This window comes from Pavona decussata, unplaced genomic scaffold (assembly GCF_977016875.1).
Source record: "Pavona decussata unplaced genomic scaffold, jaPavDecu1.1 SCAFFOLD_134, whole genome shotgun sequence".
Classification (NCBI taxonomy): Eukaryota; Metazoa; Cnidaria; class Anthozoa; order Scleractinia; family Agariciidae; genus Pavona; species Pavona decussata.
The window spans coordinates 6,174,106-6,188,599 of record NW_028145547.1 but is presented as its reverse complement, the minus strand read 5'-3'; the positions used below and the strand labels follow the sequence as shown (position 1 = coordinate 6,188,599).

The following is a 14,494-nucleotide window of genomic DNA, read 5'->3' as shown; positions in this document are numbered from 1 at the left end:
TGCGTAATAGCTGATGAGGGCGTACGCGATAGAAATCTCGAGCTCATAATCTAATTGTTTAATAGATAGCGACTAGCGTAGCCAATCAAAGAACGGCATTCGTGATAAAACCGCACTAATACAACTCTCTTGGTTCTCTATAACTATTCTCCCTCAAAAGCTTCTCTGTTTCTTTCCAGGTCTTTGGCCACAGTAGTATATTTATACTTATAAAATTTATCTTATCGTAAACCAGTAAGTCTTGACCACGAGATCTAACACGTGCACGTCACGTAGCTTCCAAAGGTCATAAATTAAAAAGTTACTTAACGAAAATATTGTAGTGTCCAGACCCTGTTCGCACTAAGACGAAAATTTGAGTTAAGCGTTTGCAAAAAAATTGAAAATTTCGTAATCACCAATTTTTTGTTTTCGTAATCCTGTTCGCACATGAAGATGCGAATTTTCTTTTAGTGACAGATGTCAGTAACTTGATCAATTTACCATCAAGATGTCGTGAAATGTCTGTCGGTGTCTTTTTTTTTGCGAAATTTGATGACCCAGTGACGGATGGATGACAAGGAACAAAGGATTTTCTCGCCTGACAAAATTTTTGCAGCCTCCAAAGCTAGTCGACGGAATCTTTGAAGTTTCGTTGGGCTTGAAAAAATTTTGGTGGATGCAAAAAATCGTTCGCACTAGAAATGGCTTCGCGTTGACAGATTTTTTGTCAAATGAAACAAAATTTCGCGTAGTGCGAACAGGCCCTCATGAGTAAGCTAAACTAACTAATCAGAGACATTTGCTTTCTTTCTTTCTTATTTGTAAACTTGTCCTGTTTGCTTGGCATATTTGTTTTCTTATTATATTAGCTGCATCTTTGTCCACTCCGGATTCCCGAAATAATCCACAATTTCCTGTAGTATAAAGAAAAGTCAAGACTTCTTTGACCCATTTCACTATTGTTTGGTTTGTGCTGTTTTACATGGATTATCTCAAAGGGTGAAAACGAGACTTAACAGTTGAATGGTTAGCTTCAACGAGCGATCTACGTTTTGCACCTATAGCTGCAGCTTTTGGTTGGCCTCGACGGACAAAAAGCAATATGACTTCTTATTTACCTCAACAGGCAGAGATTTTGACTTGACGGTCAAATTTATCGCCTGGACTGGGCGAAGAATAATGGAAACATGTGTAAATCTACTGATCCAGGTCATTCTCATTTAGGTCTGCTTTGCAAGACGTTTTCCTACTCTGTCAGTTGGTTATAAACCATCTTTCGGCGGTTAAAGTGATGACGTCATAAGTGATACAAAGACCACGGAAACGTGATGACGTAATAAGTGGTATGAAGCTGATGGCTTGTATGTAGAAGCTCTCAGTTTCAGTTTCATGCACAAAACAAAAACTTGAAAATTTTGATCATGGTTAATCACATGCCCAAGAAAATATACCCACAACTTAAAAGCATTTGACCTTTTTATTAATCAAATTGCAGAAAACCCCACAGCCTAAGCATTTACATTTATTCTACAAAATCGAAAGGAAACCAAAGAGATTTTCCCGGTATAAAAACACTACACTGAGGATTTACATTATCACTTCTACTGATATTCAAAGGAGAGCGGTATCCCTGTGCATGCTCTATTCACACGATTCCCCGCTTCAACTGAGGAATGCAGATGAGAATGGTCAGCACTGCGCACAATCCGAACGAGATTGACGTCAGAGCCATAGTTTCAGCCTCGTGATAATTGTCCACTTCCCGCTTCCTACGTCCCTGGTCTCCGGCTCGTCGGGCCTGAAAAATTAAAATGTTGCGAACTTGCCGTGAAGGCTTTCTCACTGGGGAATACGTTAAAATGAAATTGGCGAGCAAAACATTACCCTGGCAACAAAAGCCTGGTAAAACCAGGGTTATACCCTGGTTCAAGCCTGGTTAAAAAACCGGATATCTCAGTCGCAAAAAAACTGAGATAGTTTCCATTATAATTTAGTAGATTTGTGCAACTTCATTTACAATTGATACTTTTTCATATCAAAGATAAAAATAATTAAGTATGTGTACTTACCAGTATCCAGAAAACAATGGATATGATTCCAACTGGGAAGAGTGTCAGAAGAGAAATCATAACAAGAGCGGTGCGAACATTGTCACTGAACAGTAATCTTCTGCACGCCTCCTGGAATCAAATGAAAATACCTTCTGTTATATGCAGAGTGAAAACGTATCAAAATAATTAAATACGTTCCCAGAATAAACTTGTAACTTGTATCTTAATAGGCTATTTTCGAGTTGCTGTGAACCTCATTATGAAAGCAAGGCTAAGTGCAAAGCTTTTCACATGAAAATTGGTTTTGTTTGCATATGAATGAACACTAATTTTCAATAATAAAACCTGTGCACTAAGCCTCCCTTTTATAATGAGGTTGAAAGTAACTCCGAAGTTCATATTCTCTATCGTTATTGGCATGCTAGCTTGTTTAGTTCAGTTTGTTTCACGAGTACACATGAAGATACTGAGGACAGTTGTTGTATTGTTGCTGGTGTTGATCGTAATAATGTACAGTTCCTGTTAAAAAAATCATCCAGCTTAAGCTTGACAGAAATTATCACTTTAGCTTGAAGGAAGAAGAAGCAGTAAAGCAGAATAGTTCTTTAAAGTATATTCATACCTGGTATGCAGGATCTTCTTCAAACTTCATTTGCTCCATTTTTTCTCGTTAAAAGAAGCCTTCCTGAATCATGAACAGAAAACAGATTTATTAGAAACTATTTGACTGAGTGCTTTGCTTTGCCTCGGAGCTTAAGCTTTACTCTTACTAATTGGAGCAAATCGAACACAATAATGACGAGTTGATGAAAGATGGAGTATAAACCTGCTTTCGCCAGAGAAATGATCATTTAACTTAGCCCATGTCCTCATTTGACATCGAAGCACGGCATTGGCACAACATAAGCACAAGCGTGGTGTAGGTATAAGCATCAGGACTTATACGGTATAGGCACTTGTTGAACTTACCCATGTGCGTCAAGAGAAGACATGAATGACAGAGTTGTTCCCTTTTTTAAGAAAAACAAACTGAGCGGCATACATATATTCTGTTCTCGTGTACACTGAAAAACTTTGACAAGACATAAATTACAATGCTACAATGTTATGAGTTTTACATTTGTTATAAAACAATATCTTTGTGAAATTTTGCTTGTCGAAGCCAAGAAAGTGTTACTCAACATCATAGTGATTTTGAAAAACCTCATTTGCATTTACTTTCAACACACTTTTACATTCGCGACTACATTCGCGAATGTAAAAGTGTGTTGAAAGTAAATGCAAATGAGGTTTTTCAAAATCACTATGATATAAAACAATAAGGGCCAGTTATTTCAGTAAACAAAGTCTAACTTAGGCCGTGGCTTAAGACAATCAGTGGGCCTCCAAATCTGTTTATAAGTGTTTTATTTTAAGTAGGTAAATAGTTTTCTAGTCTGGGATGCAAGCCTTCTTGTTACCGTCGGCAGTAGACAATGTTTAGATATGACTCTTCGCAAAATTGAAAATGGCCTAGAACGTGGTTTTGTTAAACGCCATCTAAACTGCGGTTTTAATAACTTATCCTAAATGTTCGGTTGAAATTCGTTATAGTGACAACCCGACTGAGATTGAGTTAAGGAGATTGGTTTCTAAAGAACCTGTCAGTGCGTGTCATGGAGTGTGTCGGTGGCCGGCAAAAACGAATGTTTGTTTTAATCAACAGAGTTGATAACTGAAGGTAATTTGGCCACCGTAAAGAGATTCGAGTCCTGAGGTTTCGAGCGTTAGCCCATCGTCAGAGCGAATCAAGGAGTCGTGGGTTGTTTGTGTTTATACACAGTACAGTGACCAGTGGATCGAGCTACGCTATTGGAGTGAGAGTTGGAGTTAAAAGGGTCTGTTGTGAGGTTTTCGTCAAGCTGGAATCTGTCCCAGCTATCTAATCGATCAGATCAGCATCTAGTTTCTCCTAACAACATTTATACGTATATCATGGAAGTAAATGAAATTATTAACAAAATATGTCATTATATCTGATCAGATTCTTCCAAAATGTATAACGGAAATGTATACTGAGAAGTCACAGTAAAATATTAATGTTGAGATAAAGGTAGAGCAAAATGTATCAGGCTCCTTCGCACGGCTTAACGCGTTTGAAGACTATGAATCTTGATGACAAATATCTAGACTTATGGCAGTGAATTATGAAGGAAAAAGACCTGATTTTTATTGCGAAATAAGCTGAAAGGCTGCAGGACAGTAAAAAATCAATCAAGCTTAAAATTTTCATAAAAAATTAACAAGACAATGAAACTATGATGCAGCTGAGTGCCTGATATATGCAGAACTTTTACTTCGTTGCGAAATATGCCAATCGCGCGTTATTCAATATACATTAAAGTACTGTAGTCTGGTTTGTGAAAAACATCGGATCAAATTCCAGGCGGAAGTTTATAATACCGGCATAGTCTTAAATATGAAAACCTGTCTTTCAAAGAGCGATTTTTCTTGCAGATACTTCGCTGTTAGTCCTACTACCATTGTTCTGTGCTAAATTAGCATAATCAATCACTTGTTCGAATTGTTATGGTCGATGAGCAGCGTGATTTGAGACGCCCGGGCACAAAAACGCATGCTGTCGATTCACCCGACGGCGAGTGAAGAGGATAAACGGCCCATCCTTGGCGAAAGATCAATACGACTTGTTCTGTAATCTAAAATTTACTTTTCCCAACAATAATTGTTTCAGATGTGTTGAAAACCTAGCATAATTGAATATGCACAAGCCTTATAAAATTAAATTAAATCTGATAGTAGAATACTTGCATTTTTTGGGACGAAAAGGACTTTGCCCACATTCAATCTCTCGTACACGTAATTCACTTACGGCATTAAACAGCATATTTTGCATTTGCAGTGGCTGGATAGGTTTTGGTAGATTTTGCATTAACGACCCAGTGCCTAAATTAAAGAAAACTTCTCGATCATGCTCGCTTGGAAAACGATGCTGTTTCAATGACCACGAATACATCGATTGCCTGTATGCCTAATGTAGAGCTTAATTATTAATAAACAAAGCGTCCATCGCTCATCTCGATCATGCTCGCTTGGACAACGATGGTGTTTCAACGACCACGAAATCTAAATGTTGACCTCATACTCACAGATCGATTGGCCGGTATGCCTTGTATGAGCTTAATTATTAATAAACTGTAATCAAAGCGTCCATTGCTCATCTCCATCGCAATGACAAAGAACTATATTTGAAGTTCAGGAAAGAATCAATTGCGCTGTTTTGGAAAAGTTATATCGCTGAAGACGACCCGGCGATAGAAGAGAAGGTAAATAAATATTCATGGCCAAGAGTCGCCTTTCATGCACGATCAATTAAACCACGTAAACGCGACGCAAAGCTTCTCGCAAATCTGCAACTTACCTTAAACGAAGTGCAACTATTGCTCCTCTTCGAATGAATTCGCTACACCTCAAGCACGCTTCTCCTCAGGTAAGGATTTCTTGATGCAAGACGGCAAAATACTTCAAGCAAAACTCGCGCCAAGCCTGAGCGTGACCTAAACGCAATACCCGAGCAGCGATCAATATGTTATTTGTGCGATTAGCATGAATGGAATGTGCCTGAAGGACCAGTGTCACAACAATGAACAGCTTATTAACATGATAAAGACGGAAATGGTCAAATGTTTTTTTTTCTTGTGGTTAACCAAGGCTAGCTAGACCTTGACTTTCCAAAGGGTGGTCAACGACATGTGATTGGGATGGTTACTGAGGGAGCCATTTGAAGTAAGATGTTGTATTTTTAGCTGAAAAAATATATAAAAAGAGACAGGCCAAAATAATAATTGAGAACCAGACGTCTGCAAACTGAATAATAAAATTCGATCAATATTTTGTCAGAAAAAGAAACTGCATTTAAACCGGCTTTTCGGGCTATCTTGACTAAGTGGCGAGTGGTATTACCATCAGTATCTTAAGCCCCTTCGGCAACTAAATAAAAGTATACTGCAGTTTTCGGGAATAGACTGATTAATAATTTAAGTAGAATTGTTATGTCAACTAGAAGTCCTCTCCTTTTCGTTTTCGATCAGTATGGGCCCGTTGACCTTTCAAACCTTAGTATATGTTTTATATGGTTTGTGTTTTCGGAAGAGTCGCAAGCAACGTTGACTTCAACATTGTGTTTCTTCGCCTGTGAAGGTGTTGTCTGGGTGTAGCCCATTAATAGGATTGCTTGCTGCCTTTTCTGTCCAAGTTCAGTGAGGTGAACACCGATAGCCGAGAACATAACATTATGTTTATTGTTAAATTGAACGAAACATTCGTCATGCACTTGGCAGCCTTTAGTAGTTTTTTCCTAAATAATCTGTAAGGATTTTTTTAAAATTAGACGGAAATTTCTATTTCTATTGGCGTATTAAGTTAACCAAAGACGAAACCCCTAGCCCACTATGAAAGTCACGACGATAGAATGCAAGAGCGAGGCGTGTATTAATTATTGTTTCTAAAGTATAACCCCTTGAACAAAAAAAATTGGGTAAAAAATGTTTTATTTCCCAGGGTAGAATGTCAAAAGTTAGAACGCCTTGCTGAGCCAATCAGATATTTAGCAGTGTGGGTTTTTGGCTAACTGGTCACCTGGATATGCTAAATACATTTACAAGACGGTAACTTTAATAAAAGGTGCCCTTTGACTTTATAAACAAAGAGATTATTTTCCTGTGGAAATGCTCACCATTTTTTCTGTGGTTCTAGGAAATTAAATAAAGAATTCCTACAGAGGATTGGAAGAACTCACTCTCAACACAACCGAAACTTGAAAACGGCTCAGTGCTAATAAGACTCGTGTTTGTATGTTGCAGTCCTCCAGGCGTGTTTCTATGACTTTCTTTCAATAGAAAAAACACCAGCCAAACTGACCGGCCGCGACAAAGGGTAATCTTAAGTGGGTGTATTCAACCAGTACAACTGATCTTCAGGACCAAAAGTTACAACTGAACTAGAGATCCGGTTGCGAAAAGTGATTAATTTCAGAACAGTTTAAATTTGTTCGTTACTTGGTCCTACTCTGCTTCCAAAAATTTCGAAAAAAAAACTTTATTCATATATGATTTCTTAAATTTGCAAAACATTCTCAACTTCACAAAAAAAGTTTTAAAAACCGGTATATTTTGAAAACCGTGTAAACCGATCCCGATGGATCAGAGTACGAGTTCAGTAAACAGAGATATAGACGATAAACGCTGCCAAAAGTCAATCAGCTTTAATTTCATGTAAAAAATACCCACGCCTTTTTGCACGAATTTCACTGATATTTCCATAATAAGCTGTTCTACTTTTCAACTGTTTACTCGTAAGAAACTAAGGCACCTCTCATTTCCAAGTGAACATCATGTATAAACCGCCTTAACTGCCGTTCTGCTTCGTGACTCTTTTCTCTACGACACTACGCTGATCGATATTGGTCAAGCTCACGCTATTCGCTTCCGTGACTTCCGTTTCTAACTATTCACGCTATGAATGCTATGCCTTAATTTTAATAGGAGCCTACGCATAATTGATCGGTACTCCGGACTGTTACTGCAAAGGTGCTTGGCAGTTAGAGGTGAAAGGGACTCACCAGCCGACTCTGAACTGTATCCCAACATACAACAGGGAAGTACAGGGCAATAACTTTAACACAGCCGCCCAGTTTTAAGTCTGAAAGCAAAGTTTGGCACTGAAGTTTCCGCATCGCTGCCATCGAGGTAAGCTTAGATTAAACACTGAAGTCATAAACAACATACGGAATGTTGGTTCTTTCACTTAAAGTTGGATTCAATCGCCAAAGATGATTTTGATATTAGCTTGTTGCTTCCAGGCGATTGTTTTCGAGGACAAATATGAACGTTACTTTACGCTGGTGACGACAAAAACTGACAACGATCATTCAAGAGTCTACAGAATAGCGGTCAAGAGCAATTTGATACGTGCGGAATACTTTCTTTGTATAGTTTAGCAACAGGGCGAAGCGGGGTTGATTTTCTTCGCTTTGTTTGCGAAAGCTTTGTTTTGGAAATACAAACGGTATGACATAAACAAATTCTTGTGATGTGTCGGCGTTTACTGGTACCAGAGGCTAAATGGAAAAAGAAACTATCCTCTGTTGTCAATGTAGTTGCCACTCACGATTTAAGATGTAAAGCGTTCTGTCAACATGGTTGGTTGTTGGGTTCTTGAGTTAACATCAGAAAGGATTTTGTTGTCTTTATTGCATGTATTAAACATTCAATGGCGGTGAAGACTACGATCTACTTAATATGACGAGTACAGGCTGATTTAAATTTACATGTGCGTTTTACGCGCGCTAAAATATGCGTGATATTCCCAAGCTCTTCATTGAAGTTTACTGAAGATTTTATAATCTTTGTTGTTTGTGTAGAAGTGTGCTTGACGCTGAGTAGTACTGTTTAGTACAAAATAGTTTTCCTTGAGTGCCATTTATTCTAGTCCGGAATTTTTAGCCGTTTTGCTCATGTCTGCCAGCTGTTTGACGAATTAATGTTTTGTGATGCCATTGCTGGCTCGATCATGCGGCTTTTTCATAGCACAAAGTACTTTTTAACAAAATTTTGTTTTAAGCGGTCTTTAACGGATTTTTTTTTTTTACCGCAAGTTCTGAATTTTCATTATGGAGTTCGAAAGTATTTATAACCTACTTTTAAATAATTGAGAGTGTAGCGTATAAGACACCCCTTTTGTTTCCCTTTGTTTGTGAAGTTCTTTGTTTATACACATGTACATGTATTTACACTTCCCGCTGTTAGGAAACACGTTCATTTTACTAACAATGGATAATTGAAATTATGCTGTTGTAATGCGTCCCGGGGGGGGGAGGTTACTCCCCTATATAAGCTTTCTAGGTATGTGCCGCCCCAAAGGGTATGGATTTTCAGCCGTTTTGGTCTGAAAACGGGTATAGATTGTGACCATTATGGTCTTAAATCGGGTATGGTTTTGAAGGGAACCACGAGAGAGTATAAACGTATTTGTCTTTTCAATTCCAAATGAATAGTAGAGAAAGAGAAGTATCTAAAATATATCATTCGAGCTGAATTTCGGGTAAATTTTACAAATTCTTGATTTCGGAACTGATGTGAAGCTTAATTACGCTACAAGTCAGGTCTGAAAACGGATAGGGATTTTAGAGACCAGGTCTTAAAACGGGTGTGGAAAATGGCATGTTTTGGTCTGTAATAGGGTCAGGATTTGGAGAACCGGGCGGCACATCCCTACCGAGAATTCCGGGGAGTACCCCCCCGGGTAATGCGTACAATTAAGTGCAACACATTTAGCCTTGCCGAATTTCATTAAGCTATGTGATCCTGCTATGTGATAAAGCCTAATATATGATATACTTAAAGACGAATGTCAAGTTTCCGCAGTTATTTATGACGTGGCCACTTAGACAAAAGGTTAATCATTCATCACATTCTTCAAATTAGAAGTAACCGATATCTCTATTCCTCAGTTGTTTTCGGCGCATGCAGAGGAAGAAAACTGTGTGACGAAATATGAATCTGATGAATGGGATTGTTGAATACTGCGAATGAAACAACTGAGGAATAGAGAAACCACGCCGAGACTAAGCATTATAGCTCAGGTATTCCTGTTGACTGACGTCACAGTCCCACTATCTCCAGTCCCCCATCCTGCGCGGTATTGTACCCAACCGGAGGTGAAATTTGACGCTTTTATACGTCTCAAACACGGGGAAGAAACAATCATAGCGATTTTTCCCCAATTTCATACCAGAACAGCATTACCATTTGATCAAGCAAACAAGAACAATTCTGTCATATACAGTTAAAAGCAGCCCCTGACGAAGATTAGTATTGTCTAACCGAAATATTGGGCAATAAAATTCTTTTAGCTGTCCGATCATCCTTGCATTTAATTTTACGTTTTATTCAACATTGCTGATCCTGATCTACACAAAGATCCGGCTACACTTTGCTGCTGTTTGTACAAGTGATCCCTGCACTATTCAAGAGTTACAGTTAAAAGCCAATAACACCACGGCTTACTGACAAACGACCAATAAAATCTCGACCTCGTTGACCAATCAGGTTAACAACCAGAGACATATATACCACCTTCTGACGTTCCACAATTCACTTGAATTTGAAGATAACTTCCGCTCAGGTTGTCGAAACGTCAGTCAAAGTCACCCCAAACAGTCCTTCTCAGGACTACACTCACCCGGATGATCATAATTTACGTACTTACGACATGACTCCTGGGTTCAAACCATTTACAGTTTTACAGTTAAAAGAGTTAAGTTTTTGTCCGTTTTTGGTATTTACCTGCACATTAAACGGAAAAATTAGTTTTCAATAATCAAGTAAACGGTCTCAGGACTAAGGTTAATCCTTTAAATTGACCATGTAATCTTGGTGTTATTGATCATTAGTTTTCTCTTAAAATGCTTTGTTTTTTTGTGTTTAGGAATTCATTATAACACGCAACAATGCACGGTGGCGATAAAGATAATCGGGGGGTAAGTAGCCTTTCAGTTACGTGGTATCATGTAGTAAGTTGTTGGAATTTTATTTACAGCAATGTTACCATTTCGTCATTTTTTGATATAAATGTGCAGTCATAGACCTCCTGGCTTTTGGTTTAAGCTAGTAGATTTGAATAACAAGAGATGAAATATAGTTACTGCGAGTTAATGTAAGTACACTGTAACCGTAATTTTAAAATTTAACAAGAAAATCAGTGTAATGTTTTGATGACTAAATCTATAACGTCTGTATGCGGCGTCAGCAATGTATCTCATTTGTATGTTTTGTTGCTTTAATTTGCCTGTGATAATGCTAAAGCGACAGTCGGAGATACGTCTGTGTTCGCAGGCTAGTGTTACTGATAAGATTTTGCTTATTTCATTGTTCTGATAAGATAAGGGGACACCAAAAATAATGTCAACACCCTTTTATCGTCTTTATTGTCATCAATAGCCTAATAATAATAATAATAATAATAATAATAATAATAATAATAATAATAATAATAATAATAATAATAATATTGATAATAGTAAAATTTGTATAGCGCATTTTCTAGATTAATATTCAAATGCACTTCACAAGAGTTAAAAACGCTATAAAAGTATAACCACAAATCAAAATTATAAACGGTCTTGTCAAGACTGCAAATGATTCATAAAAATATGAAGAAAATTAAAATCAAAATTTAAATCATTGATGACCCATTAATCACATATAATAACAGACTACAGTTGGTTCAAATGTTTTTACAAAGTTCGAACAAACAATGGTTCCTTTGCTGTTCGGCTATATAATAATGGAATTGCTAATGCTTGAATCACTTTGAATCTTAAGCATAAGTTTGTAATTAAACTAAAAATAAGTTATTAATGTAATGATTGGATGGAGCTACATAACTTGTATTCACTCATTATTTTTTCCACTTCTTATTTATATTCTCAAACGATATTTTGCTTTTCAGGGGCCAGTTGGTTACAACATGGAGCGTGTGAGTGATCACAACTTGTCTACTTTGCTGATTCTTAATTAATTATTTAACTTCTTGTCCGGCCGTTTCCCCTTTGTTGTTACTTTTCTGCAAATGCAGTTTTCTGATTTACCTTCTGCGACTATTCTCACTGCTAAAATACTCACGAAATCAGCCGTGCGGAATTTTTTACCTGTTTATGAATAGTTCATTGCCGTACGGCCCTCTAGGGATCCCGGTTGCCTACTTAAAGGCCCACCTTAACCCAAGAGTCGTTGCGGTCGTTTGTTTTTGTTTTGAAATGCTGTATTGTCCAAACGCGTGATCTTATTGGCTGTATGAACTCAAGCGGTTCATGCGGGTTTCCTCTACGACTCGTGCTGGAGGGAAAGAATATTCGTGATCGCTGATTGCTTTCTCACTCGACTCCCGCTCAAATAAATGGGGGGGGGGGGGTTTCATATATGAAAACTGTTCCTCGGTGCGCAATACATCTTGGGTGAATGTGGGCCTTTAAGGGAATTATTCTGGTTCTTTTTGCGTCTTTTGCCAAGTTACGCGCTCTGCCTCGGCTGGTAATATATTTTTACCCACCCTCCTCCCCTTCGGCGACGTTTTACTTTGCCTTCCTCACTGTCTTGTGACCTCCTGCCTAGGCTAAATTTTGCCTCTCATATCTTAATTCCACTAAGGCAGTGAGTGGTTGTTTTGGCAGTCAGAATGGTTTACTATCAAACTTGGTTGCCCAAATGAAGCCAATCAATGAATCTCCTGCCTAGGCTAAATTTTGCCTCCCATGATTTAATTCCGGTAAGGCAGTGAGTAATTGTTTTGGCAGTCAGAATCGTTTACTACCGAACTTGGTGGCCCGAGTGAAGCCAATCAATGTATGCCCAATCCGCACCAATTGATCAGTTCGTGCTTTCTCGGTCAACATGAGGGGATCGATCTTGACGTCAAATCCCTACCCCATGCCCGCACGCAAGTTTTAAAAAAAATCCACAAACTCACACCCTTCCCAACTCCTAATGATTTTTGTACTCTTTCCTCTCAACATTTTCGTCTTGATTTCTCCGTCCTCCCTGTTCTGTTCCTCTGTCCGAGCTCTGCTAAACTGAGGGCCCTGAATCCGGTTAAAGAGTGCGCAATTGTCATGATTTATATTATTCTGTGAAACTTTTGTTGCTTGTAGATATAACAACGTTTGGAGTTCACTAAACAATAGGATATTGAACTGCAATATATATGGCTTGATTCAATGCCGGAGGCCCGCAACAACGTTGGCAATGGTGCAAATAATGAGCTTGTCTTTGCTCATTTTATAGGCGGAGCCGAATCTGGGGTACTTCTGAATATGAAAATTGAATTTCCTAACCACCGCGCGCGTATTTTGTATTTTGCAGCATGCGGCTCCGCTCAGGGAAGAACCACCTAATGACTATAGGATTTTGGCCATTGTTTCCATATTCTTCTGTCCGTTGCTTGGATTGCTGGCTCTTCTTATGTCTTATGTGGTAGGCAACAACAGATGTGTATATAAATTGAGCTTGCTGTCTAACTTACGTTACAAATTTCCTGGATTTGATGATGATGGTTTATTTTCTAGTCTTGCCCTCACACTCAGTTCGTAAATGTTGCCCTCACACTCTTACACAAATCCCCTCCAAAGCGGACACTAGATGTGGTTCAAGGGGTTCCTTGACTGACATAAGATGGAAAGTTCATCATTCTTCCAAGTTTCTTCCAAGTTTTTTCTTTTTACTCTAATACGACAGAACAAATAGAGATTTCTGAAATCCAGTCAGATGTAGAATAAGAGAATCTCCTTACCATACTGATGCTGGCAGTGTAAATTTTTAAATTTGGAGCACGCAGGACATGCAGCATCACATCTGACAACAACAGTTTGCCACAAGTCTCACTGAAGCTCAGTTGTCTGACCAACCAACCGGTGAAAGAAAGGGCGTGCGATTAAATCTCGTTTCTTTCTTGTTTATTCTATTTACTTACCTGTCTAAAATTATTTTCAGACGAACCAGCGTTACGAAAATGATGAGTTAAAAGGAGCAGGAGATGCTTCCAGAGATGCCAGGTTTTCAGCAATTCTCGCAATTGTCTTTGGAATAGCGATCGCATGTTTCTGTATCTTCATTTTTGCAATCGTCCCAGTGATGGCCTAAGCATTCGTTTAAAGTCCAGTATTACGAAACACAAATAGGAGAGCACAATTAGTGAAGTTGTCCAAGGGATAGTACTCAGGTATTTCAGTGACGGGTGGTGCAAATGAGGCTTAGTTGCCGTTAGACCCAGAAAAGTCCTATTCAGGTAAAACTGGCCCCCAGAAAAGTCCAATAGCCATTGGACGTCCATCCTTGTCCGCAAATAAACACTTAAAAGCCCCTGCCAAAATCACTTCAACCAAAATTATTCCACCTGAATTTTTTTTGCTCCCAAGACGTCCCCAATCGCTAGTTTCAAACCCTTCTTTCCCCAATTGCAAGGGTCTTCGCATCTTCATGTCACTGGCATACCTGAGAGATGCTGCACCCTGTCACACCCATCAGTACCTACTAAAATTAAAATAGCCAAAGAAAAACAATTATAGTTCATATCGATTCAACTGTCGACTTTGGGATAAAAGGTTTCAATATCTCAAAAATTGCACTGCGTAATTTGCTAGGGTATTACACAAATAATTCATTTCCAATGGATCATTAAAGATGATGACCTTGTAGTTGTTAGCAAGAAGGTGCAGGTGTATGTTCGTTTGAATAACGTGTATTTTCTTATGTAAAGTTTATACAGTTGCCATTTATATATGAAAATCGCCTTTTATATTTTTTATATAACCTTTTCAAGAAACAAGCTTTTTATTGCATTGTTCTTTCGATTAATAAACTGAATGCAGTGATATTTTGAACAAATAAAATAAAACTTATATCCATTTA

At 38.3% G+C, this 14,494-nt stretch overlaps 2 protein-coding genes across 4 annotated transcripts in view; one reads left to right on the top strand and one right to left on the bottom strand.

Moving 5' to 3' along the window:
• The window catches only part of LOC146467979 (uncharacterized), a 27,208-nt gene extending 12,714 nt beyond the window's left edge, over window positions 1-14,494 (top strand). For 2 of the 3 annotated variants that reach the window (XM_085125674.1, XM_085125673.1), the window contains exons 2-6: window positions 7,574-7,777; window positions 10,518-10,569; window positions 11,541-11,567; window positions 12,950-13,060; window positions 13,577-14,494. In XM_085125674.1, the coding sequence (XP_084981800.1) occupies window positions 10,540-10,569; window positions 11,541-11,567; window positions 12,950-13,060; window positions 13,577-13,726 (318 nt within the window). In that variant the 5' untranslated portion in view covers window positions 7,574-7,777; window positions 10,518-10,539 and the 3' untranslated portion in view covers window positions 13,727-14,494. Of the gene's footprint in view, window positions 1-7,255; window positions 7,397-7,573; window positions 7,778-10,517; window positions 10,570-11,540; window positions 11,568-12,949; window positions 13,061-13,576 lie in introns of those variants that run through there. The other variant, XM_085125672.1, reaches the window with a different exon arrangement.
• LOC146467980 (uncharacterized) lies at window positions 1,441-5,657 on the bottom strand. Its single transcript, XM_085125675.1, has 4 exons — window positions 5,452-5,657; window positions 2,656-2,718; window positions 2,052-2,162; window positions 1,441-1,780 (listed from the first exon to the last, which is right to left on the bottom strand). The coding sequence occupies exons 2-4, from the start codon at window positions 2,692-2,694 to the stop codon at window positions 1,628-1,630; spliced, it is 303 nt and encodes a 100-aa protein (XP_084981801.1). The 5' UTR covers window positions 2,695-2,718; window positions 5,452-5,657; the 3' UTR covers window positions 1,441-1,627.

Bases quoted from the DNA above. Each gene is read 5' to 3' on its own strand.
- LOC146467980 (XM_085125675.1), bottom strand. From the start codon at position 2,694: ATGGAGCAAATGAAGTTTGAAGAAGATCCTGCATACCAG. The intron at 2,163-2,655 runs GTATGAATATAC...ATTTGATTCCAG, and splicing joins AAGAAGATCCTGCATACCAG to GAGGCGTGCAGAAGATTACT. The intron at 1,781-2,051 runs GTAAGTACACAT...TTAATTTTTCAG, and splicing joins CCATTGTTTTCTGGATACTG to GCCCGACGAGCCGGAGACCA.